The sequence below is a fragment of the Staurois parvus genome, unplaced genomic scaffold, assembly GCF_062004578.1.
Source record: "Staurois parvus isolate SC_StPar_1 unplaced genomic scaffold, SC_StPar_1.0 ptg000656l, whole genome shotgun sequence".
In the NCBI taxonomy this organism is placed as follows: domain Eukaryota; kingdom Metazoa; phylum Chordata; class Amphibia; order Anura; family Ranidae; genus Staurois; species Staurois parvus.
Window position 1 is genome coordinate 175,247 of NW_028318452.1, and position 24,754 is coordinate 200,000.

A 24,754-nucleotide genomic window follows, 5' to 3' on the forward strand; every position below is an offset into this window, starting at 1 on the left:
TATTTGGATGGTGAGCTGTATTGGATTTCCGCAAGACATATCGTTTAGTGTTAAGGCCAAATAATTCAATTTTAGTCTCATCTGACCAGAACGACTGTTTCCATGTGGCCTTAGAATCTTCCGAGTGCATTTTTTGACAAAGCTCAGTAGTAGCTGCATATGGCCTTTCTTGAGGAGTGGCTTTTTTTTTTTGTTTCTTGCAACCCTCCCATACAAGCTACATTTGTGGAGAATTTGTGATCTTGTTATCACACGCACACAATGACCACTCTTTGTCATAAACTGCTTTAGAGTTGCTGAAGGCCTCTTGGTAGCCTCTCTGACCAGTTTCCACCTGGTTCTTTCATCCAGTTTGGAGAGACATCTTGATCCAGGGAGGGTCTGTGTTGTACCAAATACCTTCCACTTCTTTATAATAGACTTTACTGTGCTTCTAGACATTGATAAAGCCTTTGAAATTTGTTTGTATCCATCTCCTGACTTTTGCCTGTCCACAACTTTGTTCTGGAGATCTTTTGACAGTGCCTTGCCACCGATAGTTGATTGTTCACTTCAGTTGCACTACCAGGGCCTGAAATGCTTCAGGGAAGTCCTTTTCATACTGAGCTAATCAAAATGACCACAGCTGATCACAGTTGGAAAGTCAAATGGCTTTGTGTGCCATTGAGAAGGTGATTAGCTACACCTGATTGAGTTTACAAGTCATTTTTAGGAGGGGGGGGGGGGGGTGATCCTTTTTCCAAATCAGTAACTCCGCTTTTGATTTTTTAAAATATTTTTTTCTGACATGTTGGTGTTATATCTTTCATTTGGATGTTCTAAATTGTACTGAGTAAATACAGCTGATGAAAACAAAAACTGTGTCCATCTTCATTTCAGGCTGCAAAATGTGATTATTTAAAGGGGATGATTCTTTTCTTTACCCACTGTACTAGCTACCTATAGCAGATAAACTATATTGGCAAAAGTATTGCCAACTGGTGTATAAACTCAAGCACCTAGGTATGCAGACTGCTTCAACAAATATTTCTGAAAGAATGGGTCGCTCTCTGGAGCTCAGTGAATTCAAGCGTGGTACCGTGTTAGGTTGCCACCTGTGCAATAAGTCCTTCCGTGAAATTTTCTTGCTACTAAATATTCCACGGTCAACTGTTAGTGGTATTATAACAAGGTGGAAGAACCTGGGAACAACAGCAACTCAGCCACAAAGTGGTAGGCCACATAAAATTACAGAGTGGGATCAGCGCATGCTGAAGTGCACAGTGCGCAGTAGTCGCCAACTGTCTGCAGAGTCAATAGCTAAAGACCTCCAAACTTTGTGTGGCCTACAGATTAGCATAACAACTGTGTGTAGAGAGCTTCATGGAATGGGTTTCCATGGCTGAATGGCTGCATCCAAGCCCTACATCACCAAGTGTAATGCAAAGCATTGGATGCAGTGGTGTAAAGAACGCCACTACTGGACTCTAGAGCAGTGGAAACGTCTTCTCTGGAGTGACGAATCTCACTTCTCTGTCTGGCAATCTGATGGACATGTCTGGGTTTGGCAGTTGCAAGGAGAACGGTACTTGCCTGACTGCATTGTGCCAAGTGTAAAGTTTGGTGGAGGGTGGATTATGGTGTGAGGTTTTTTTTCAGGGGTTGGGCTTGGCCTCTTAGTTCCAGTGAAGGAAACGCTTAAGGCGTCAGCATACCAAGACATTTTGGACACTTGCATTCTCCCAACCTTGTGGGAACAGTTTGGGGATGGCCCCTTCCTGTTCCAACAGGACTTTGCACCAGTGCACAAAGCAAGGTCCATAACAGACATGGATGAGCGAGTTTGGGGTGGAGGAACTTAACTGGCTTGTACAGAGTCCTGACCTCAACACGATAGAACACCTTTGGGATGAATTAGAGCGGAGACTGCGAAACCAGGCTTTCTCATCTGACATCCGTGCCTGAACTCACAAATTCGCTTCTGGAAGAATGGTCAATCATTCCCATAGACACACTCGTAAACCTTGTGGACAGCCTTCCTAGAAGAGTTGAAGCTGTTATAGCTGCAACGGGTGGTCCAACTCAATATTGAATCCTACGGACCAAGACTGGGATGCTACTAAAGTTCATGTGCGTGTAAAGGCAGGCGTCACAATACTTTTGGCAATAAGAGTGTATGTTGAGTATGGAACCCAAAACTCTGACACCACAAGGCACAGTATAAGTTGGTGGCCAATTAGTGCTTTTCCAGCCATTAGCTTTTCTGGTTTGTACTTCTGCAATAGAGCTTCAAGCACACCTCACCTTTTCAGAATTTTTTTTCTCTTTGCCCAGTTTATGGTTCTGTTTGGTGCACATTATGTAATTATTATTAGTACTTGTATGTTATATTTTCTTAACGTTTGTGTAAAGGATGGGACATGAAGGGAAATATCTGAAATAGGCGACAAGGGGCAGTACCCATACACTTCAAAATGATATCACTATTGTTGTTTAAAGGCTTATCGAGCCTAATATCTGCCTGGCCGTCTGCAAAGCATTCTCTTGATTGGATAAGGTGGAGAGGTGGGTGATGGAACGCTCTTCACCTTGTCATTCAGAGAACTCTTTGCATTTATTTAGAAAATGCAAAGCATTGTCTGAATGGTACCCATGTGAAGCAGTCAACCTTCTATATTCATGAAGCATCAGGCTGGCAGCTCAGCATGGGACAAGGAAGCAAGTGAAGAACTAAATAGCGGCATCGATTTCCAGCTTTTAGTGACATCAGCCAGTTATGTTATACATAGTTACATTGGTCCAAGCTGGACAAATGTAACTGTGTATATCATGCCAATTCCTGGTATTAATCTTTATTGGTCATTTATAGAGAACCACCATGTCCACTTACTTGGGTCATTCTATTGTTTGTTGAAGTTTGGCAATACTTTATCCCCTGAACTCTTGTCTGTGAGCTCTGTTATGTCGGAAGGACAGTGAGCACTATGCGCAAAAGGTTCAGTGAACATCGGCGGTTTATAGAACAAAAAGTGGATAAGCATAGTGCCCCCTGTCATTTTTGTACTTTGCATGAAGGGAGCACTCAGGGATTAGAGTGGTTTGGGATGGAGGCCATTCCTATCACCGTCCCTGAGAGAGTAAGATTTTCCAGACTTTACCAGAGTGAGGTATTCTGGATTTTTACATTGAATGTCTTCAGAAGGGTTAAATGAAGACCTTGAAATTAACACTCACGTTTAAAGTTTAAATTAAAATCTAATTAATACTTTCATTCTTCATAATCCATCAGTTTGTATGCCTGAGCAACTTGGACTGCCATCCATGGCCCTAAGTCTCACAGTAAGGCTATAGGATAAGTTATATTAACTAGATGGTTGCCACTTTAATATTCTCCTTATATCCATACTACCATCCTATTTATAATTTTGTTTTAATTATTTATTTGCAAAGTTCTCTTTTTTAGACTTTTTATATTTGTACATAAAAAGAGCTATAGCTACATGTTTTAGGATTAGGACTGCCAACATATTGATGTATTTGAGATATTCGTTGCTGTAGTCCCGAACCAGCGCCCCCCCCAGCCATCTCTGGAGTTGCCCTTTTAAGATCCTCATTGGGAATTAGCAATACTGCATAAAAGACTCGGGATGGCATGGGTGGGTATGACCTCCTGACAAAGGAGGCCAAGCCTCCAAAATGTGTCATCATAGCAACCACACTGTGGAAGTGTCTCAACCACCCAGGAGTAGTATACGGAGCACACGCGCAGTTGTGGCGGTAGTAGGGCAACTGCGCTCTTTGCCCCTTTTTTTGTCTTTTGCTTAGACTACCTCTGCCACCCAGTGGAGTAATTGAATGGTTGCAACACCTGTTTTGTATCCCCAGCACTATATCATCCAGCCAACCCGAGAGGTTGTGTTGAAGATCAATGCATTATTGACACTATTTTATGGCCTCTGTTTTGAATCTACCAGTAGCTCCTGTTTGTCTTGGAGGATCAGGCAGTTCCTGGCCTGATGAATCAAGTTTCCAGTCCTGGGACTGGCAAGGATTTCTCTTCCCACCGTTGGTTAGGTAGATCCTCCTACATCTCAAGATCATTTCCTGGTCAGGTCTTCTGAGAAGGACACTTGAACAAAGTCAAGGTGCTGGCATAGCTTTACCATCTAAGAGGAACACGTGTTCTTTTTTGTGTTGAGAGCTGGTTTGGATCTCGGCTTGGACAAAACCCTGTGTTCTCCTCCTGTCTGTGCTGCTCCCTGCAAATGTGATCTTCTGGCCAGTTCCCCCAGCTGGTTACTTCTGGAATTGGAGGAATGGTTCACTTACTGAGGTGCATTCCAGATCCTTTGCTGTAGGTGGAGAATTGCAAAAAGGGACCCCATGATACTGTGGGTTATCTGTAGAATTAACAAGCTAGTTTCCTGTTGAAGGAGTCTTATGCCAGTAGCAGGGAATGCTTTTAATACTTTGTGGGATCCATTCTAACAAGTCTTAAGTCTTTCCTCTTTGGGTGTAAGGTTGGTTAGCTCAATGTGGCAGATACATTTTAGTGAGATGTCAGTTCATGTGGTTTAAAAGCCTGATAGCCCACTTTTATTAAAAGGAAAAACAAATTCTATTAACTTGCCTACCCTGGGGTTTCAGTTTCACACAGCAAACCAGGTAACAGCAAATTTACAAAGCTGCCTGGCTCACTCAGCCTTGGTTACAGCACCTTACTGCATGGGTCCACTCTTGGCCTCTAGATAGGGGTTCTCCTGACACCCCATGCTCTCCCACTCCTCTGAGACCTACAGATTCCTCCAGTCCCTTGGACTTTCTCTTACTTGCCTCACCTTATTTAGACTCCCGGACTCTCGGCTGTCCCAACTCTCTCAGTTCGATGGGTATGGATTGGAAACATGGAGTGCTATCTTTCAAGTAGATTGCCTCTGTCTCCAGACAAGAGCACACCTCCCTCCTGGATGGAACCCTGAGCTATTCCCAAGCCTTTATTATAAGGGCTGTGTGCACCTGGACCTTCTAGGCCTCAACAAAACTTGGAAACTGGGTTGGAGATTTCTTCCTCCCCGAAAAAGACACTTCAAAATCCCCAAACTACGGAGCCCAATCCAAGATTACCAAAATCGCGAGAAGGCTGTAAAAAAAGATTTCTCAGTTTATAGTCAATGCTTCGAAGTCCCGCTCTCTGCATACTTGAAAACTCGGTGTCCTTTTTACAGACATTTGCGCAGTGGCAGGGCTTCACGCTGTCACAAGCTATATACTCTATTAACACTACATTTTCAGTGTGTTCATTGCCCATGCAGGCTGTCCCAAAAACGTTAAAAAAAAGAGGGAGGTTTTCCTTGAACAGTTTTGGTATGTTTCCTCTCACTATGGCCTGAATGTGTTTTTGGCTTTTATAGGAATCTTTTTAAGTAATGTCCCATTTTCTTCTTGTACAGCAGGGGTAGGCAACCTTAAAGAGATGTAGATCTACTTGAACAACATGGGAGAAGTCAAGGATCACTGGGCACAGTGTCGCCTCCTTAAACCTGATGTAAACCTCTAACTGCCATACTTCCATGTCACAATCGTGTGCATCGTGCATTTAAATCAGGTGGTGGGGAGGCAACATACTGCCTCCTCACCAACAGCCAAACACACTTGGATCACTTTTCAGACGCGTGCTTGCAGCACTTGTGAATGAGTCCTTTAGTTGTAATCAGCAGCAGCACTCTTAGGACTTCTGTGAAGTCCAGAGGGTTAAGAAAGCAACACAGCGCTTCCTGTTTTAACTCCTTGCTTGCTGTACTGCACAAGGTTGCAGGGCACTTGCAGAGCAGCCTTGTTCACTTAAATGGGTCATGCTTGGCAGGTGCTACACCCACCAACCATGACAGGGCATATATCTCTTCTTACTGTGACATGTGTACATATCTAGGCACTGCAGCTAAATGGGGTGTGGTTGGGGTGCGGGTGCTAAAAATATAGCTTAGCTATTGGGTTTTACAACCACCCACACTTAAAATGTATATGAACCCTTACTGTTCTGAGCCCCCTATAAGTCTGCTTTCACACTGATGTGCTTCGGTGTACCCACACCACGGGTGCAGCACAGTGCATCTGCAACTTTCCTGGGTTAGCTGTACTTTGCCATAGGCTTCTATTATATCCTGCAGGTGTGGTGCATGATCTGAAATTGTGCCAAACCGCAGGATATAATAAAAGTCTATGGCTAAGTGCAGCAAACCTGCAGGAAAGCTGCAGGTACACTGAACTGCACCTGTGGTGTGGGTAAACTGCAGCACATCAGTATGAAAGCAACCCTATGCTGTTATGCCCAGTGTATTGCTTCACATTGACCTGAAGATCTCTTCTTGCCTGCTGCTGGCACCACTCTGGAGACCGCTAGCCGGGATAAGAGGTGGAGTGCAGTTGGTTTCGCTCTGCATGGGACAGGATTCAGCACTACAGAAGAGGGATTGGCTTATACGGCTCTTGCTCCCTACTACAGCTCCAACTTTACAAGTAGTCCCTCTGTATTGCTCTCTGATGCTCTGGGATGGCGGGGCAGCAAGCCCAGACCATGATCTAGCAGTCAACTGGCCATGATCTACTGGTAGATTGCGATCTACTGGTTGCTTACCCCCGTTGTACAGTCTTCAGTATCTGCATTGAAAGTATAGTGATTTAGCCATCTGCGGACCACTCACAGTAATTTTTTTTTTTTTTTTTTTTTTTTTTACATGTGCTTATATATTTCTGTCAATTTACGCAGCACTTTACATATATACTGTACATTCACATCAGTCCCTAACCCTCAAGGAGCATACAATCTAAGGTCCTTAACTGCCATTCATACATACACATACTTGGGCCAATTTTGATAGGAGCCAGTTAACCTACCAACATGTCTTTGGAGTGTTGGAGGAAACTGGAGCACCTGGAAGAAACCCACGCAGGCACAGGGAGAACATGCAAACCCCAGTCAGGTGGTCCTGTGGTTGGGATTCGAACCAACGACCCTAGTGCTGCCAGGCGGAAGTGCTAACCATTAGCCACGGTGTTGCCCCACTGCGATTGTACACAGCACAAGTTTGGCAGCATATTTCTGTTCTGTGCTTACAAACACACAGAACTCTGTGTACAGAGAACGGCAATCTGGCAGTTTCTTCTGCATTAAAAGCAGGGAGAAAAACAGGCAGATCAGTAAGTAAAAGCAGCGCACATTACACTTGTTAGGCACACAGTTAACCCCTTGATTGCCCCTAGATGTTAACCCCTTCCCAGCCAGTGTTATTAGTACACAGTGTGTTTAGTGTATAGTATTATCACTGATAAATGCATTAGTGTCACTAGCGAAGTCATTATCATTTAGTCAGTTAGTGACCCTCCCAGCCAGTGTCTGTTATTACTAGATTGCCCACCACACTATCAGTGTCCCAATATACAGTTGCAAGAAAAAGTATGTGAACCCCTTGGGATTACGTGGGGTTTTGCATGAATTGGGCATAAAATGTGCTCTGAACGTCATTAAGTCACAACAATAGAAGAACACAGTCTGCTGAACATAATACTACACAAACATTAGATGTTGCCATGGTTTAATTGCACATAACATGTAAACATTCACAGTGCAGGGAGGAAAAAGTATGTGAACCTTTGGACTTAATAACTGGTTGACCCTCCTTTGGCAGCAATACCCTCAACCAAATGTTTCCTGTAGTTGCAGATCAGACCTGCACAACGATCTGGAGTAATTTAAGACCACTCCTCTTCACAAAACTGTTTCAGTGTAGCAATATTCTTGGGATGTCTGGTGTGAATCGCTCTCATAAGGTCATGCCACAGCATTTCAATCGGGTTGAGGTCAGGACTCTGACTGGGCCACTCCAGAAGGCGTATTCTGTGCTGTTGCAGCCATTGTTTTGTTGAAATACTTGTATGCTTTGGGTCATTGTCCTGTTGCATCACCCATCCTCTGCGGAGCTTCAGTTGGCAGACAGATGGTCATACGTTTTCCTGCAAAATGTCTTGATAAACTCTGGAATTCATTTTCCCATCAATGACAACAATCCGTCCAGGCCCTGAGGCAGCAAAGCAGCCCCAAACCATGATGCTCCCTCCGCCATGTTTTAAAGTGGGGATGAGGTTTTGATGTTGGTGTGCTGTGCCTTTTTGTTACTCCACACATAGTGTTGTGCGTTCTTCCGCAACAACTCAATCTTGGTTTCATCTGTCCACAGTATATTTTGCCAGTAGTGCTCTGGAACATCCAGGTGCTCTTTTGCAAACTTCAAACGTGCTGCAATATTCTTTTTTGACAGCTATGGCTTCCTCCCTGGTGTCCTCCCATGTACTCCATTCTTGTTTAATGTTTTCCTTATTGTAGATGTGTCAACAAAAATGTTAGCATGTGCCAGAGATTTCTGTAGGTCTTTAGCTGACACTCTGAGATTCTTCTTTACCTCATGCAGCATTCTGCGCTGTGCTCTTGCAGTCATTTTTACAGGACGACCACGCCTAGGGAGAGTAACAACAGTGCTAAACTTTTTCCATTTGTAGACAGTCTGTCTTACCGTGGACACATGAACATCAAGGCTTTTGGAGATACTTTTGTAACCCTTTCCAGCTTCATGCAAGTCAACAATTCTTGATCGTAGGTCTTCTGAGAGCTCTATTCTGTGAGGCATGGTTCACATCAGACAGTGCTTCTTGAAACCAGTAAACCCAAAACAGGTGTGTGTTTCTTAAGGGCAGGACAGCTGTCAGCAACACATCCAATATCATCACACTGATTGGAGTCCAGGTTGGCTCACTGCTGGCTCCAGTTAGCTCTGGGAGAAGTCATTAAGCTAGGCCTCACATACTTTTTCCTCCCTGCACTGTAGTATTATGTTCAGCAGACTGTGTTCTTCTATTGTTGTGACTTAGATGACGTTCAGAGCACATCTTATGCCCAATTCATGCAAAACTCCACGTAATCCCAAGGGGTTCAAATACTTTTTCTTACAACTGTAAGTCACTGATCACCGTCATTACCAGTATCACATCTATAGCTGTGTAAATTTCAGTATAAATACCATAGTTTGTATTTTTCACACAAGCTAAATATATACCTATTGGGATTTGTTTTATACCAAAGACATGTAACAGAATACATGTTAGACTATATTTATGAAATTTAAACATTTTGTAATTGCAACAGTTTTCTGAGCGAAGTAGTGCATTATCTGACAGAAATACAGGGGTGCCAATATCTTTGGCCATGACTGTAATTGAAATGTTCTATAAATTAATCCCTTACACTAACCTTGTATTGAGCGAAATATGTAGGGCACGTTTGGTGACCTCTCCTGAAAGTGCCAGTTGCCTGATGCCATGCTGATAATTTTCCCAAAGTCACTTACAAAAACTACTATGCAGATCAGGTCTTCTGATATCACTCATTTGCTGCATGATTGTTCAGGGTCATTGATTCAGAAACTAAGCCACATACAGCCAGACAACTAGCATTTTCAGAAGCACTTGTTTTACGGCTTGTTATCGCTTCTACTTCAAGCATTAGCAGCACGTGCCAAGAAGTTATACGGGTATTGACTTTTTCTACCCTTTTTAAACATAACTCTTTCGTGTGAAAATAAGTTTGTTTTTGAATGGAGAAAACCTCTGTTCAGATGAGTGTATACCACTTTAAATAATTAGTGTTTTGTCAGTACTGTGAAACCCATTTTTTCTCTACTTTCTTCAAGAACCATACAGAATAAAAGCATCAATCGTCATAATCATTTTCTTTGCGTTGTTCCAGTAGAAACACTTTGTCTTGCATCAAATGTAATTGATCCTGAAGCAGCGTAATCACAATTACTCACTTTCTTAATTGGCCTGCCCAAAATCAGAAAATGGAAACCGATCGGCAGTGTTTAGATCAATAGCTTTATAGCGGAGTCTCTGGGGGTTGGGAGATAGTGGTAATGGGCAGATCAATTGACTTTGGATGCCAATCAGCAGCTATGTGTTTTGCATAGTAAATGCTGCTTACCAGCATAGAAGTCGGCATTTAAAGAACAAAACATATATATGTCCATGACGTTTTTAATTATAAAACAAAAAAAAATGTGTTTTATGTTTGTATGTGTATATATGTATGTGTGTATATGTATATATATATGTATGTGTGTGTGTGTGTATGTATGTGTGTGTGTGTGTATATATATATATATATATATATATATATATATATATATTATACATAAATGGCATGTAAACATTTTTAACTTTTTTTAAAGGGGTATCTGGTTTGTTACTAAGTTGGTGTGCAAGGCAGTGCATAATTAATATGATAGGAAAGAAAATGTATAAAATGTTTGAGTTTTTGAATGTTCTAGAATGAGAGAGATACTTGTGTTGAACCCTGTATATAAAAAGCATAATGATCCAGGTAACATGCCTTATATAAATAGGAACTGAGAGTTTCAAAAGTATGAGATTTCTTTAGCCTTTGTTTTTTTTTTTTTTTTTTTTATTTGTAAAATTACAGAATTTCTTTTACTTGTAGTAGCAAGGTGAGATGTCGAAGAGGTATAAACAAGGTGCATATTTACTCTGGGACCAACTGCCAAATGGAAGGATCTGACACTGATGTATATATATTAAAGGCTGGCAGGCTGTGTATGTAGACCCAACCTCTTCAACTTTCAACTGGAAAACTGGTCTACAGACATTGAAATTCATATCTGACAAACTCATATTTGTGCCTGTAGAGTCGGATGGGGGAAGCTTTCTAAATGTCTTCTTTATTTGAAGAAACAATGGCAATAGGCCAGTTAAATTTGCCCATTTCCCAAGCAAGAGTTTCAGGGTGCCTACAAGGGTATGAACACAGATGGTTGAATCGGGCAAAAGTTTCCTAACTATTGTACCTATCTTAAAGTGTAACTCGTACTCAGACATCCCTGGGACTTAAAGGGATAGCGTAGCAATATCTTAGGAGGGAGGTTGGGGACAACAGGTGCTCTGACATAAGTTTAACTGCACCAAAAGTAAAAGGTAAGTTAACAAAAGAAGAAAGCAAAAAGCTCAGGTTTCTCCCACACCCACCACCAGATCTGCACACCTATCCCCACTCTTCCCTGATCTGACCATCACACGTGTATACAAAGCTCCAGCCCTCCTCTGTTGTCAACACCACAACTAGGCAGGTAACCCTACCCCTCCCCCACAACACCTTCACAAACCTCCAGTCACTATGTCACAAATATGCCTGTATACCTCCCTCTCACCACTGCTCCCAATCCCCCCATCCCTATCCCATTAGTACCACCCCCAGCCTTGCTGGCTCTGGAACATTACTAGTAATTCTAAATATTTTGTTAAAAAAAAAAATTTTTTCTTGCTGACTGGAGTAAAATGAAAGTAGTTGTAAACCCTTGGATATACCCAGAGAAGTGACTAGCCTCACAGAGTTGTACCTGTTTATCTGTAGCCCTCATTTCTCTATAGCCGTTCAAAGTGCAGAATTTATACAGTTTGTCTGAGCTTTCAGAAAGAAGGGGGCAGGAGCTGAAGTTGCACTGCTTAGTGAGAGCTGATTGGAGGAAGTTACACCCCCCCCCTCCCTTTACACAGCACACAGGAACACAGTTGAGGCGGTCAATCACAGACTGTGTGCTGGAGCTTCTTGCCTTTCTTATCTTTCTAACTATGGGTGTCATTAAAACTTGTCAGAAGTGACTTGCAGTTTGCAGAGGAATGAGGCAGCATACAGAAATGACACTTAGTGCTCTGTATTGAGACAAGTACACACTATAGAAGGATATGCTTTGTTCCTTTTTCATGTCAGAGGTTTACGACCACTTTAATCATATTTATTCCCTGATTTTGGGACACAGAAGCTTTAGTTGATTATCTTACAGTTGATGAAACCCTGATGGGTAACATTTATGTTCACCACAAACAGATTCCTCAGTCCGAATTGCTGATTTGCTTGATCCTGTTTGCATAAACCATGGTAACTTTGGCAGATATTTAATGCTGATCAAAAATGTCACTTATCCCACTAGTTATCATATGGTGGTTTGTGGTATCAGCCCTTCCCAAAAAATTCTTAGTGTCATTTTATACAATGTACACAGCAGACCTTTCCTTGCATACTTATAGAAATGACTAAAGTGAGCGCAAAGAGTACTTAGAAATGTTATGGTCCCTTTTTACAGGTACAGTTACTTGTGGTAGCAGAAATACTGTTCAGAACTGTAATGAATATATTCCAGACAGTACAGAAAATCTTTTTTTATTTTCATATTGGTTTTCTTATATACAGTAGATTGGAGTGGAAATCACTGGTGTTTTCATGGTGAGGAGCATCCATGTGTATATATACATTTATATATTAACATATTTTGTTAATTTAGAAGCTTAATTGAAAGAGATTACCAAAAAGCATTGTGGAGAAATTCTTTCTGCATTTTTTAGTCTTCACCCATGTGAGGTCCAAATCTGCTTTAGTAAAATTATTAAAAAGTTAGGTCCATGCAGCAAGTACAAAGATTATGCCTGTTCACAATTATAAATCTCAATAGCAGCAGCAGTATGTGACGGCCTTCATGTGATTCAGAATTGTGAATAAATCTTCAAACTTACTGTGGTCTCCTGACTTTTTAAGAATTACACATAGCTGTCCAGCGTAGCAAAAGCCATAGAGTCAGCAGGTGTCAGACGGTGATCTGATCTGAATCTACAGGTGGCATAGGTAGGTTTCTTATTGCTGTCGTCCTGATTTGTCTCCAATCAGGAAGGTCCTTGTGGGTCCTTCATATAGGGCATTCCATTTGTTTCATCAGTTCATTCACCTTTTTTCAAAGAAAAAACAGATTGTTTACATACGTTTTTCATCTTTTTTTTTTACATCCACTACCAATGCAAGCACAGACTGTTTGTCCGTTCCGTTTTTTTAACAGAACAAAAATAGGGCTTTGATCTGTTTTAAAAAAGCCGAATGTTGACAGATGCGGATGTAAACAGATCCGTTTATATTAATTTTGCCATAGAGCTGCATTTCCATTTGTCAACCGTCAACGGATGGATGAAAAATGGGCAAAGGGGGAACGCCTGTGTGAAAGGGGTCTTATAGTTGAACATGGCCTCTTTTACCTAGTTGGGGTCCTTTCACATAGGCATTCCATTTTTTTCATCAGTTCAGTCACGTTTTTTTAAAGAAAAAAAGTATCAGTTTTTACATCGACTACCAATGCAAAAACGAATGCCAAAGAGGATCGTTTTTCCATTTAACATCCGTTTATCGCCCGTTATGTTTTTTTTTTAACAGAACAAAAATAGGGCTTTGATCTGTTCCACAGAACGGATGTTGACAGATGCAGATGTAAACAGATGATCATCCGTTTACATCCATTTTTCTATAGAGGTACATTGATGTCCCTTTTTTCATCCATCAATGGATGGATGAAAAACAGACAAACAGAATACCCGTGTGAAAGAGGCCTTAAGGTCCTGGTTTTTCATCATTAACAGTGGGAGCCACACTACAAATGCAATGCGGTGGAAGGATGTGCAGCTGTGTTTCTCTGTGTGTATCACTTTGATAATATTTTAAATGCAGGTTTTAAATTAAGCTCTCTAATAAATGTAAGCAATGGCAAATATGTTTTATTTCAAGCATCTACCACCTTGAGCACTTTCTCTTGCCAGTAGCATCATGCTGGCCCGGTGATCTTCTAAGTTTTACATTTCTTTTTTCAGTCCACATAAATAATAGTACTTTTTTTTTGTTACTTGTTCTTCTTTCTGCCTTATATATTTTTGAATATAAGTCTAATGAGCAGTATTTAAACTGACATAAACACAAGCAAGCCAGAATCATTCATTCTGTGTTAATCTTACGTCAAAATCTTTGTCTTAAAAAGTTCGGCCCATCTATAACCAATGGTAAATATTCTTTTTAAATATCATGGACATTAATCAATTGATTTTCCTATTACACGTAATTGTATTGTTTATTAAAATGGACCTAAATGAATATCCAAAATCAATACTTAACAGCGATCTGGGATGCTAGCTGCTTGCTTCTGTGTGGTATTGTTTATTGGCTTTTTATTGATCTATTTTGTGTCATTTTGTTATGCTGATGCTTGATTTATAAGGTGTTTCTGCATTGCTGATATGTGAAAGCTTCTTTTTTTATACTAATTTTATTTTCTGTATAAAACCAGTAGAATGAAGCTTAGTATTAATAAGTGTTTGCAAAGGACTAAATGAATATGTGGATCATGGATCATAGCGACCCTCCTGTATAAAAAAAAAATTACAGGAAGAAAAAGATAGAGGGTGTGCAGCCCACAGCAACCGAACAGTTGCTAGCTCTCATTTTTAAAACCACAGTCAGAAAACTGAAGAAGTGACTTGGTAAACTACAAAATGTCTGAATTATTATAGAATTAGTCCAGATGAATGTAACTAGTAGCAGCAACACTTTAAAAAGTTGCAGCTGGAAAGTGATTGAGGTCATAATATGGCCTTACATGGGACACGCTTTTGCATTGCGTTTATTTTTTCATGACCTGTTGTGCAATCATGTCCTATATGGGACACTATCAAATGTATTTAGGGACTTCCTGTTGGACATTCTCTAATATTTTCTGCAGAAGTGACATGAAATCACACTGAATTTTCTTTGAATTGAAACAAGGTTACCAAAGGGTGGCCATACATTATGCAGTTTTCTTTCCTTCAACCATGGATTGAAGGAAATAAAATCGCTCGATTCCCTCAGTACTGGTTGGACTGATGTTGAATCAATCGACTTCATTACAACCAGCTTGCCCATAGATGGATTGAATATCGGATGGTTCCTTCTGAACTGTCCGAATTTCAATCTGTCTGTGGGCAGCTTAACTTGTAATATACAAACACTGTATCTGTCAGATAAATTTATAGATCTGCAAAGGTTGTTATAATTGGTAAATGGAAGATACATTTCACTCATTCGCTGTAGATCTGGTATTTTCTTCTGACCGATAAAATAAGTATTGATGCTAGTGATTCGTATAAGACCAAAAATGAACACTTGTAATGATTTTGTGCTGTAAAGAACCAGTAATTTTAGGAAAAAATCCCCTACAGATGAAATGCCTGGTACACTATAAGTTTTTTTTTTTTTTTCTTTTTTCTTTTTTTTTCGTTCAATCCAGTGGAAAAAAAAACAAAACGTGACAAATCGCTATACTAACACAAGCAATGTTAGTACAGTGATCTCCCCCGTTATGCTGTTGTGTTCTGACAGGGGAACTGCCTCCATATCACCCCCCTCCTGCCAGAACACACAGGTCAGCGCTCCTGGTTTTCCAGCATGCCTATTCAACAGAAGCAAGTTGTGAGACAAACGTCTGTCAAACAGGGAGTTGTACACACAGACTGAAATTCGAACGTTTCTGCAGTACCTGGCATAATAGTAATCTTTGTAGTCGATCCTTACCTGCTGTTCTTCTGTTGGAAATGTCTCCTTATTGGCCATTTTAAACTGGTTAAATGGAATTGTGTGCGTGTTTAATATTGTCACCTGATTAATGGAGTGCAGACCTTGAAAAACTGAATCCCTTTTTCCCCAAAAATTATTGTAGCCATAGCAATGGCCAGCAATTGCTTTTCATGTGTTCCCCTATAAGAGTTCCAGTGAGGCTGTTGATTTGTATTTCAAGTAGATGTTCCATAGCTTGGGCTGAATAGCAGATAATTACTACTCTTTTATCAAATATGTCTCTAATAGTTTATTGTTGTTAACAATTCTTAAAGCCTCAATTATTTGTAATAAGCTTTTTTTTGTTTTGTTTTTTTAATTTATCCTAGCACTAAAGAGGACCAGTTTGCTGTTGGAATTCAGCCGCCTGCAGGGGAACTTGTCTTACCAGTTACTATGTCAGAAGCAGACTTTAAGAAGGAGCAAGGTGAGAACTTTTCAGCTCAGTAATTCAATTTTTGTTGTGACATGGTGTCATATGATTGATCTTAGATCAGAAAGCAGTAAAGCACATCTGTCATTAGTAATAAATACAATTGGAAAGGAGAAGGGCAGAGAAGGTAAGCACACATGTGAATACAGTACTGAAAATTTAGCCTATTTATGAGAAGTGAAGCTTACAGTGTATCTAAACAAAAAATTTAACATATTGCAGCTTACTGATCCTTAAATGTGATTGCTGCACTCGTTTTTATTTTTTAGAAGAACATTTTCAACAGTTACAGATAATACTTGTTGATAATGCCAGAAATACATTGACGTATGTTCATGTGAACTAAAACGACAGCAAGAATAATCTCATATGTAGACATGTTTGAGTCCAGCTTGTCATGGCTGCTATAGTTACAGTGGAGGAATGTGCATTACTATCCAAGGACAGGACACATGTTATTTGCATGATCACCAGGAGAAAATAACAGGATTTTGACTTTTTTTTTTAATTTAAATATTTATTAATTTTTCACATTATTACAAAATTTCCATAAGAAGAGACACAATACATATAAATATCAATACATTTCTACTCTGTCCCTTCTATTTACCTCTTTTATTTCCCTTCCCTCCCAACCCACCATTTCCCCCCTTCCCCCCCCTCCCTCCCCTCTGCAAGATCTCCAGTCTCTCTAGGCCCAGCAACTTCGAATAGCTTCCTAGTTTAGAGTTTTCTATATTTCTCTTTCAATCCCGATTTTTCCCATTTTTCCCATCGTGAATAGTATATTTTCATCCTGTCTTCCTGCATATGATAAGATTTTTCCATTCTGCTAATCTGGTTTACCCTATTGATCCAATCCTCCTCCGTTGGTACTTCTGTCTTCCGCCAAAACTTGGGGATCAACCCTTTTGCTGCACTTAAGTAGTACCATACACCTGATTCTTTATATTTATTTACTGTTGTCTCAACACTATGTAGGAGACACATGGTTGGGTCTAATCCTATGTCATTTCCAGTTATTATTTCTATTAATTTGACTATTGTCTTCCAGAAAACCTGAATTTTTGGACATTGCCACCATATGTGAAACACCGTGCCCTCTTCCCCACATCCTCTCCAACACATTTTTGAATTCTCCCCCCTCATCCTGTGCTCAGTGCTCGGTGTAATATGCCATCGTGTCAAACATTTATAGTTAATCTCAACGTCTCTCATACTAACACTCTCGTGAACTAATCTAAATATCTTATTCTGTTGATCTTCATCTATCCCCACCCCCATATCTCTTTCCCAATTTGTTATGAAAATTAACTTTGTGTCTGTGTCTAGTTCTGTAAGTATTCTATACATTTTTGTAACACCGTGTTTCCCATCTCTACGTGTTTCTAATAGCCTTTCAAACATATTCCACTCCTTTTTTAATCTCAAGGGTTTTGGGAGAGTTTCTTATAAAACATTTTAATTGATGATATTTCCACTCATCTATTTTAGTAAACATATCTCCTCCCATCTCTTTTAATTCTTTAAATGTTCTCAATTCCCCCTCTACCAATATGTCTCTCAATTGGATATCTTCCTTTTTAAACCATCTCCCTGATATCTCATCTTTTCCTGGGGGGAAAAACTCCGTGTTTGCAAGAGGCATTAATATAGAGTTGAATTCCCATTTCATGTGTTTATGTAAATTATCCCATATCCTTAAGACAATTAAGGTGTAAGTGCTTGTGCCCTCTTTAATTCTTCTATAATGTGCTGGAACCCATATCATCCTACTCAAATTAATTCCACTCAGATCATTTTCCATTTTTACCCAACTTTTCCCCTTGTGATTAAAAGTCCAGTCATAAATTCTTGCTAACATTACTGCTTTGTAATATCTCTTGACATCAGGTAGTCCCATCCCCCCTTTCTCTTTAGTCCTACTTAGTGTTTCATATGATACTCTTGGTTTTTTTATTCCTCCATATATATCTTGTTAACCAAATCCCCAGAATAAGGATCTCCGGCTCAGAGAAGAGCTGGGGTCGGCACCTTTGTGAACACTCACGATGCTGTGGCAAAACCATAGAGCAGAGCCACAAACTGAAAATGTTGTTCCCTCGCTGCAAAGCGCAGGTAGTGCTGAAGAAGCAGAAATATAGGGATGTGGTGATAGGCATCCTTGATGTCCACCGAGACCAGAAAATCTCCCAGATGGAGGGAAGCAAACACTGATCTTATGGTTTGCTAAAGGAACTTTGAACATGTCAGAATTTAAGTGTTTCAGGTCCTGACTGGGCTGCACCTCACGATTTTGCTTGGGAAAGAAATTATTCTACAAATTGCGAAACCTTTCTGGTTTTGGAATAGTCCGGCTTGGGCATCCTCCAAACTCATCTCTAACTAAACATCTAAATCACACATTTTTTTTAAACTCCTATTAGCTGTGGACCAGATCATCCTTGCCAGTCAGTACACGTAAACAAAGGTACGGAATGCTTGTGATGTCAGTGCTTTTATCTGGTCAATGTTATTGGATAAATGTGTTCATATAAGGACACTGACATCACCGGCATCCTGCCTGTTTGTGTGGTGCGGGGCGAGAAATTGCCTGGCCCACACTGACTGGAAATAAAAAAAAAAATGCACTTTAGATGGGGATAAAATTGGGAGGATGCCCAAGCTCCACTCTGTTCTTGACCTGGGGCAATGACTCCCTGGAGCTCAACTGGTCCAGTGCAGCAAACAAGGCTGCTCCTTGGTCAGTGCATTAGTCATGTTTGAAGCATGGAGGAGGGAAGTATAAAACTCCAGCTTGTAGCCTCTGGACACAATGTTTTGGACCCATACATGGCTCCCAGACATCCCCCACTTGCAGAATTGGGGGTGCCCCTCCATTGGGAAGGATTGTTTGTGGGCTCTGGGGCATTTTCTGAAATTAAGTTTTCTCTCTTGCCCCTGAATCCTGAAAAAAATCAAAAAGAACCCTTCTTCCAGACGAAGCCAGCTTCTCCCAAGGCTTCTGCTGTTTCTTTAAAAATAAGTTGGTGCTCTTTCCTCCCATGTTTTTTTTTTTTATTTAATGTATCCAGAGCATTGCCAAAACGGCCTTCCCCCTTGAAAAGTATAAGTTACAACTGATTCTTGCAGGGAAAGTCAGCTGACCAGCATTTAAGCCACAGAATTTGCCTTGTGCACTGACATAAGCTCCAGGCAAGAGAGTTTCATGCAGAAGTGCAACACTTTGGGGAAGAGCTCCAAGTGTCTTGCCTATGAACCTGACCAAAAGGCTTCAGGCTCTTTCACCATATGCTTTGTCCATACCAGCAAAACATGAGAAACCTCCAGAGATACAGTGGTGGGTTGCATGGCTACACGAGCCAAGAAAAAAGAAGCCTTACAAAATGGATATGAATTTTTTTGTCCACAGGGCCTCCTAACACCACCACATCTTCCATCGGTAGATTACAGGTCTTATTTTAGTAAGACACTGCAGCCTACAAAGCAGGAGCCACCCTCTAGAGAAACTGCCTTTCATCTGGTATTGTTGCACAGACAATTTAGGGGGCACTCATACAGTACCTTGTCTGGAGGGGCCCAGTCCTAAAGATCCTTTTCAGTATGAAGATGCAACAGAAAAGACTTAGTGTTACTAAACCCACAACAGTAAAATCAGTATGTATATGCAGTAAAGTATGCTTGTTATACTCACTGTGGAACCTAAGGGGTTAATCCTCTGCATTGTGTAAAAAGGCTGTTTGATCCTGATTGCTCTCTTCCTCCCATTGTTTAAGCAACCACCTCTTATCTCCTGATAAGACAGACTGAACCCTCTTTGGGAGAGTGCATGTGATCAGCAGAGGGCCAATCAGTACTGCCCAGACAGAGGTCAGGGGTTTTGCATCCTCCTAGAGCAGAAAGAGAACTCCTCCTACAAGCTGTACCTAGTTCTTGGCTGAACACTGATAGAAGCCACAACAGTGCTCTGAGAAAAGGTATTTAGCAGTTTATGTTTACTAAAATAATTGCATTTCCATGTTTTGTGTATTTTGGGAGACCAGATATAGTGAATGCAGGGTCCTGGGTTTAGCAAAACCTTAATGGAAATTGGGCACTTTACAAGACCCCAGCCCTGGCACAGTAGACCCAGAAGAATCCAGCATGACCGTTTTAAGTTCTTACAGACCACCTCTTTGAGAATGTGGACTGTGAGAGGCTTGGGCATCCTCTTCAGAGAATTTGCCTTGGAGGAGTCCATTTCCTCGCACTCTCCCTCTTCCACGTCATCCTCTTCTGACCCAGGAAAAAGTGGTAGGGAATAGTCACAAGGTGGCTCCTGTGGGAACAGAGTCCTTTGTTTCCTTGGACGTGATGGTAAGAAACTGGATGTTGCTTGAGAGCCGGAGCCAGTTTTCTGGATGTGTTAGCCTCCCAGTGTCCCACCACCTGAAGGCTTCAGGGGTTTCTAGTCGCATTGTGTGCTTTAAGATCTCAGTAATTAATGTCCTGCTCAACTGGCATCCTCTATAGAAAAGAGCTGATTTCAGAATGGCACCTGCGTATGCTGCTTGTGGCCAATCGGCCAGTTAGAAGAATGAATCAGTGGAATTAACAGGGCATTATGTATGCTCCCTGTACCATTGGATGCCCACGACGTCCTTAAGTGGCCCAACCAAGTCAAGCCCTAATGCTTGCTCCTTCAGTCCCTCCAAGTCACCCAAAGTTAGGGAGACAGCACTAGGGGGCCCTCCCCTTCTCCTGGATAGACAAACCCCTCAGGTCTTTATGGACCTTGGACCTGTAAAGCACCCCATCAGCTAAATAACAGATGCAACTGCCTGCCAAAGTGAGTACCATAAACACGATTCAGTGTCAATGTAGCTTTACAGACCTTCCATGTTCTTCCACAGGGACCAAGGTGCTACCTGCCTGGGATATAACAATCAGCAGGGACTGATCTAGGAAACTTACACTGCTGTAGAGCATTGAGGTTCCATAGAAAAAGGTAGTTCAAGTAGAAATCCTTACATTAAAACAGAAAAGTCTCTCTCAGCAGAATCTTTGCACAATCAATTTTAGCTTCACCAAATCTATGTAATATGTAGGCTTACCCTAAATTTCCAGTCAGTCTGTATCCAATCAGGAAGGCCCTGACACAACATATTTGTTAGTAGATCTAAAGGAAATTGTACAGTCAGATTGTAACATGTTTGATGAGCTTAAAGTAGTTCTAAAGCTAAAACGTTTTTTAACCTAATCCATGCCCATTAAAAAAAAAAAAAAAAAGTTTCCGGACTTGCTGTATCCCTTTCCCCCTCTAAACACTTACCTGGCTCTTTGATTGATCCAGTGCTGTGCCCAGCTGCACTCTTCTCTCCTCTCCCTCTTCACACAGGGACTGACAGGCAGCAATGGGAGCCATTGGCTCCCGTTGCTGTCAGTCAGTTCCAGTGAGGAGGGATCGGAAAGGAGCTGCAATGTGTGTCTCAATAGAGGCACACAACCCAGCTTGGAAGCAGACCTGCGTTTGTACCCCCATAGGAAGCAGCTTTCTATGGGGGGGCACTGAGAAGAGGAGGAGTCTACTGCATCCGTGGGACCTAGAAGGGCAGGGGGTGGCTCCTCTGTGCAATTCCATTGCACAGAGCTGGTAAGTATAACATGTACGTTGTTAAGAAAAACTGAGAATTTACAATCTCTGTCCTGTGATGGAAGATTAACAAAAAGGGAAAAAACTGAAAAAGAAAACGAATGATTAACAAAGAAAATGAATGTTTTAAATCCTCATCTAGTCCTAGTTGAGCTCTTCCACTACTTGCTTGCATGTTACTGTAGTAGGATAAGCAGGTTATGACAGGCAGAGTACTGTAATGCAAGAAATTGTTCTCTTGTCACTTTACCAATTGACAGATGTCAGGATGCTTTCTGTGAATGATGCTAATAATACAAGCAAGCAGCAAGAGTGACACCCAAGTCCTCCCACAACCTTAGTCATGTCAAATTAGTGTACATAACACCCAAAAAATGGGTGCAGCTCAACATTGAGCTATTACACTAAAATGTCATAGCCATCTCCTAACCCATCTTCTTGCAGTTTAATGTCAAATACATAACTTCAAATATTGGGTGGTATTGTGTAGAATTTTTTCATATATATTGTCCTTTATGTGTCTGTGTACTCGTCTATATGTCTTTGTGCTTTATTATGCAGTGTTCCTTTCAACATAAGGCATATTTCATTAAGCAAAGGGCCAATGGCAACCAGTTATAGTGTTGTTTTGTCTGATTTCAATAAGCTGAAATTGGATTGGTTGCTTTCAAAAACTATACTGTTTGATAACATTTCTTCTATTTGTTACATTGTAAATCCTAAAAGTGCATTTTCTGTTGTGCTGGGTCCCAACTGCTGTGTGTGTGTTTTTTAGTGCCCCTTCTTGGAGGAGAAACCAAAATAGTAATTTAGTTGTGCCATTGCTGAAGCTCAGGTAGCCACACCTCGTCCTGCCTTTACAAATTCAGGGTGTATTGTTATAGTAATAATGTGGAGCCAAAAATGTAAAAAGTGTGCTTAGATATAGATAACCTATCACTTAAAGCATGGTCAAAATCAACATCATTTAACAAATATGTTGGTCTGGAATTGCTTTTGTTATTGTATTGGGATATTTTGGTACCCTGAACTAGGCTGAGATAACCGTATGATCCAGCCAGTTTGCTACACAGATTCACAATTTGTAAGTCCACTGGTAACACTTTGGGTCACAATGAGAGACAAATCGCATGATTAGGAGCAGCAACATGCAGGGTCCCAGTTCAGCAATCTGGGCAGAACAGCAGGATCACAAAGTAGCAATGTTGTACAGCAAAGGATAGTCCTAATATTGTGATTTTGGCACAGCAAGGTTAAAGAATGTGGGGTAGAAATTTAGCATAGCAATGAGCACAGCACACAAAACTTACATTGTAGGACTGTGTTGGCTTGGCAGAGGAGATCCAGGCAGGTGATCCGCAGAGTGAGAGGCTTACAGTGTCCTGGAGAGAGATTGCCGGGTCCAGGGAGAGGTGGAGGTTTAGGGTGACCTGAATTCTGCTTTAAGTACACCAAGCAGCACACAGCAGGGTGGTGAAGGATGACAAGGACAGAGTGGCACAGGGAAGAGGTTCCTAGGTTTGAGTGGTCAGAGAGAAGTTGGAGGCCTGGCCACAGCCTTGGTTCCCCACAGGCAGCAAGAAAAAGCACAAAAGCAAAGGTCTTCCTTCCACTAGGCCCTGCTAAGGTGTATTTACTAGAGAAGCATGATCCCGTGCTCAGGAAACCCTTGGCATTACACTGCTGTGGGTACAGACTCCACCTGCATCAGGAGTGCATTCAGGGACTAGCCTTTTGTCAGGGCGAATTGTCATTGCCGAATCTCAGGGACATTGATGCGAGGAAATCTACAGTCTGCATGCTTTAACTTCACATGCTAGTTGCAGCAGGGGGTCAGACTGCCCGGCACCTGCACATAGGTGGTGTAGTGTGATCTACTTGCATGCCCTCATTAACAGAATGGAGGGAGCAGGGGTACCTTGACACCCTACATGTTAGATATCCAGTGTGAATGTCTCTCCTTTGAAGTGGTGATTTTCTAAATGTTGAGTAGGTATATCGCACTTTCACTGGTTTTGTGGCAATGGACCTACATCTTAAAGAGGCATTCTATTTTTTTTTTTTCTACGTTACCCTGTAGCTGTAGTGACTCCCCCCCCCCCCCCCCGCTGCCTGTGCCTTTGAAAACTTCTGTCATCTGGAGAGATCTGTATTTTAAGTATATAGGGAAACCAAATTCCTGTTCAACTATCACGGATTCCTCCTGCTGTCCTTCATTTTAATACTGTATCCAATAATGTATGGAGATCAGCAGGAAGAAAAAGCTGTGGGGACCCAGGAGCTGACACTTTTCATTTAAAAAAAAAAAAAAAAACTTATAGTGACAGGGTCACTTTAATTGTTTTTATATGTAAATGTGAAAACCATATGCTTGTTCTTATGCATGTCTAGTACATGGGAACAGCATTGTTCCCACAGCTGGTTGGAAACAACAGGCCTTCTGCAGTGCTAATGGGTAGTCGGAGATCACATGATGTAGACTGAGACTGGGTGGCTTTACTTTTGTACTTGTGGAAAAAAATGAGACCTCTTTTACCTCAAATATTGTGATTTGATAATGCTGATAAGTGCCCTTCTGATATTTGAATGATTGGTCCACTATAAAGGTAACGTTGCTAAGAAGGTGCCTTGGACCATACACTGAAGGGCTGCATAACCTTGCTTCTCTTTTAACTTTTTCTTGACATTACAAATAAAAAATTTTACCCTTCGTAGCAGATGGTGACATCAAGGGTCCAGTTCTGATGCAGCTATATAGCTTTATTGTGGCCATACAATTGCTTCCACAATAAAACCACCTCACACAGAATAAAGCACCGTATAAAACACTTTGCTTGCGTAGGACTGTGAACCAAACAAAGCCCTCTTCATTTTAGTAAATAGGGGAAAAAATGTGTTCCAGAATGAGAAGGGAACCTGTCGTGACCTGTGTGTTCTCTACAGTGATGTGCGAAGAACACAACCACAGAACATTGCAGGTTCCAGGTATTTAATAAATGCAAATGTCATAAGTAAAAATTGAAAAACCAACACACTGTGTGTGTGGAATATGGATCTTCTTTATAAATGGTCTGTATATTGACACTAAAGATTGGTATCGTACATCTATTTCTGGTGTTAAAGGCTCGCAGTAAACCTAGAGGTTAGGAACATAACATTTTGGCCCCATATGCCCTGAAAGACTTCATAT

General features: G+C 41.1%; 1 protein-coding gene across 1 annotated transcript in view; it reads left to right on the top strand.

The window, feature by feature from the left end:
- LOC149448799 (AP-3 complex subunit beta-1-like) overlaps positions 1-24,754 on the top strand; it is a 229,597-nt gene that overhangs the window by 168,920 nt on the left and 35,923 nt on the right. Inside the window, exon 13 of the mRNA XM_089694209.1 lies at positions 15,829-15,926. Coding sequence (XP_089550335.1) covers positions 15,829-15,926 — 98 coding nt within the window. The remainder of the gene's footprint in view (positions 1-15,828; positions 15,927-24,754) is intronic.